This window comes from Sorex fumeus, unplaced genomic scaffold, assembly GCF_029834395.1.
Source record: "Sorex fumeus unplaced genomic scaffold, SorFum_2.1 ptg000030l, whole genome shotgun sequence".
NCBI lineage: Eukaryota > Metazoa > Chordata > Mammalia > Eulipotyphla > Soricidae > Sorex > Sorex fumeus.
In genome coordinates this window covers 10,239,356-10,242,397 of record NW_026606087.1, presented here as the reverse complement: position 1 = coordinate 10,242,397, position 3,042 = coordinate 10,239,356, and the positions used below count along the sequence as shown (strand labels likewise).

The following is a 3,042-nucleotide window of genomic DNA, read 5'->3' as shown; positions in this document are numbered from 1 at the left end:
GTGCAGAGTGGGTACCCTATTTCAGATGCCAAGGCCTTAGAAGGAACCATTATTCTTTATTTCCCATTCTGGGATTTTCAAGTGTATGAAGTTGTTTATTCCAAGGAGTAAAAATGTGCTTTCCATAGTTTAAGGAACTAAACCATACTTGCACTTTTAGAGAAAAATTGTATTTGTCTATGTAAAAGTGGTGAAAGGAGAAAGCAAGATTTGTGTTGGATACTCCTGTTTTGGTGGATTAATATCATTTTTAAATTAAAAATTTCTTGATAACAATATAATGAAGTATGCGAGTCTAGAATTCTAAGTGTGCACTGAGATCTACTAATACATTATTAGTTATCTCAGGACAGATTCTTATAGAGTTTATAATTAAAATCAGATTAGTTTACAATCACCAATGTGTCTAGCCATCAGTTTCCTCATGGCCTCTTTAACCTCCTTGTTCCTTAAGCTGTAGATGAGGGGATTCAACATGGGGATCACAACTGTATAGAACACGGACACCACCTTGTTTTGTTCAGTTGAGTAGCTGGACTTGGGCATCACATAAATGAATGTGATGGTCCCATAGAACAGCGTGACTGCTGTGAGGTGGGAGGTACATGTGGAGAAGGCTTTGCGCCGCCCTTCAGAAGAGCGCATCTTCAGGATGGAGATAAGGATGTAGACATAAGAGAGAGCAATGATGAGCACAGTGACGACAATGATGGAACCAGAAGAGATGGCAGGGACGATTTCAGAAGCAAAATCGTGTGAACAAGAAAGCTTCAAAAGTGGAGAATAATCACAGAAAAAGTGATTGACTTTATTTGGTCCACAGAAGGACAGCCTTAGTAAACAAGCAGTAAATGTCCAAGCATTCACACACCCACCTAAGTAGGATGTTCCCACCAAAAGAATGCAGATCCTGGGGGACATGTGGGTGGAGTAGAGAAGGGGTGAGCAGATGGCTACATAGCGATCATAGGCCATGGCAGCGAGGAAGAAGCACTCCGCTGTCCCAAATGTGACCACAGAACAGAGCTGGGACACACAACCAGCAACAGGAATGGTCGTTTTTTCCCTGAGGAAACCCGCAAGCAAGATAGGTGTGACTGAAGTGGAGTACCCGATGTCTACAAAGGCCAAGTGGCAAAGGAAAAGATACATAGGGGTATGCAATTGGGGGCTGTTTCTGATTAGCAGAATTATGCAGACATTGCCTATTAAAGTGACCCCATAGATTCCTAGAAAGAGAATAAATAAAATGGTAGAAACTGTAGAGTCCTCTGTTAGTCCCAGAATAATGAATTCTGTCACAGTTGTGTAATTTCTGATCTCCATCTATACTGTGAAATCTTTACTGCTCCTTGAAAGGGAAAATAAAAAGTAAATATTGGGATGGAAGAGAATATAATTTCTTTTTTCTTTTTTCTTCTTTTCTTTTTTCTTTTTTGGTCACTCCCGGTGTGCTCAAGGAATCACTCGTGATGTTGTGGTACCATATGAGATGCCAGAGATTAAACAGTTTGGCCACATTCAAGGCTAATGCCCAACCTTCTGTACTATTTCTCTGGCCCCTATAATAGTTTTCATATTTAAATTTTGCAAGTTCTATATGATAAAATTCATAAAAACAGATATGAGTAATTCTGGTAGGAGTTGCTTTCACACAATACCGCATTTAAAATTGATAGTATAATGATCATTAATATAATCGGAATATTAGGAAAATTATCTTAATAAACTTTATTCAGATTTGCATCATATAGTTCGTTTAGGAGTTCTCTAAACAGTGGAGGTCAACACAATTTTATAGTACCACTTTTTTCCTTCAAATATTTACTATCAAGAACACTAAATCTTCATAGCAGAATCACAAACATGTTAATTCTTATTTTTAACATTAACGTCTGGGATTGGAGCAATAAAACAGTGGGTAGGGCACTGCCTTATATGTAGATGACCCAAGTTTGATCTCCAGTAACTTATAAGGCCACTCAAGTCCTGCCAGGAGTCATTCCTTAGTGCCAAGTCAGGAGTAAGCCCTGAGCATTGCCAGCTGTGGTTCCAAAAAACCAAAACATTAAACAAAAACAGAACATTAATGTTTAATAGGATTACATGATTATTAACTGAACAACAGAATGACATGATTAATAACATTTAATTATATATAAAATCTGAATTTCTAGCTTCCTTTTTTTCATTCAGTACAAATTTTGAAACTGACTAGTTATGAGTTGAAGACTAAATGAGAACTCATATATTCACTTACTAGAGGGTAAGAGAGGGTTACTGTATTTTTTTTGTTTGTTTGGGGGCTGTCAATAATCTAGCACATGTAAAAATGCATTCTACCACTCATCTGTTTCCCTCCCCCAAAACTCAATTTTTTCATTTACTAGATCAGTTATTATAAAGTGTTATAACTCAGAAACACCAGAAACTCAAAACTTTTTAAAACATATATTCACAAATTATCTGCTATGGTGCCATGATAGCATGAAAGCAAAGTATAAGGCAAAAATGCTGTAAACATTAGCAGTTTGGGATCCATTTCTAGATTTTCTGTTAACAATGAAACTTTAGATAACTGCATATACTTTTTAACTCCTTTTTATCCCTTTTGTTTTAATATAAGTTTTTTTGTACTCTTTGTTTGAATTTGATGATGAGGTACTTAACACTGAGATCAGGACTCACGGAGTAAGTGGATACCCAATAAATAATTATTTCCTTATAATAATCAAACTTGGTAAAGGTAAAGGCCCTCCCGTTGATTGTCGATTTGCTCGAGCGGGCCCAGTAACGTCTCCATTGGAGACTTTGTTGTTACTGTGTCTGGCTGGAGCGATAGCACAGCGGGTAGGGCGTTCGCCTTACAAGCGGCCAACATGGCCGACCCGAGTTCGATTCCTCCGCCCCTCTCGGAGAGCCCGGCAAGCTACCGAGAGTATTCGATATGCCAGACACAGTAACAACAAAGTCTCCAATGGAGACGTTACTGGGCCCGCTCGAGCAAATCGACGATCAACGGGAGGGCCTTTACCTTTACCT

At 38.4% G+C, this 3,042-nt stretch overlaps 1 protein-coding gene across 1 annotated transcript; it reads right to left on the bottom strand.

The window, feature by feature from the left end:
- Positions 1-378: 378 nt before the first annotated feature.
- LOC130025390 (olfactory receptor 508-like) lies at positions 379-1,326 on the bottom strand. The gene has a single exon (XM_056116344.1). It carries the CDS (start codon positions 1,324-1,326, stop codon positions 379-381), a length of 948 nt encoding a protein of 315 aa, XP_055972319.1.
- Between the last annotated feature and the right edge of the window lie 1,716 nt (positions 1,327-3,042).

Bases quoted from the DNA above. Each gene is read 5' to 3' on its own strand.
- LOC130025390 (XM_056116344.1), bottom strand. From the start codon at position 1,326: ATGGAGATCAGAAATTACACAACTGTGACAGAATTCATTATTCTGGGA.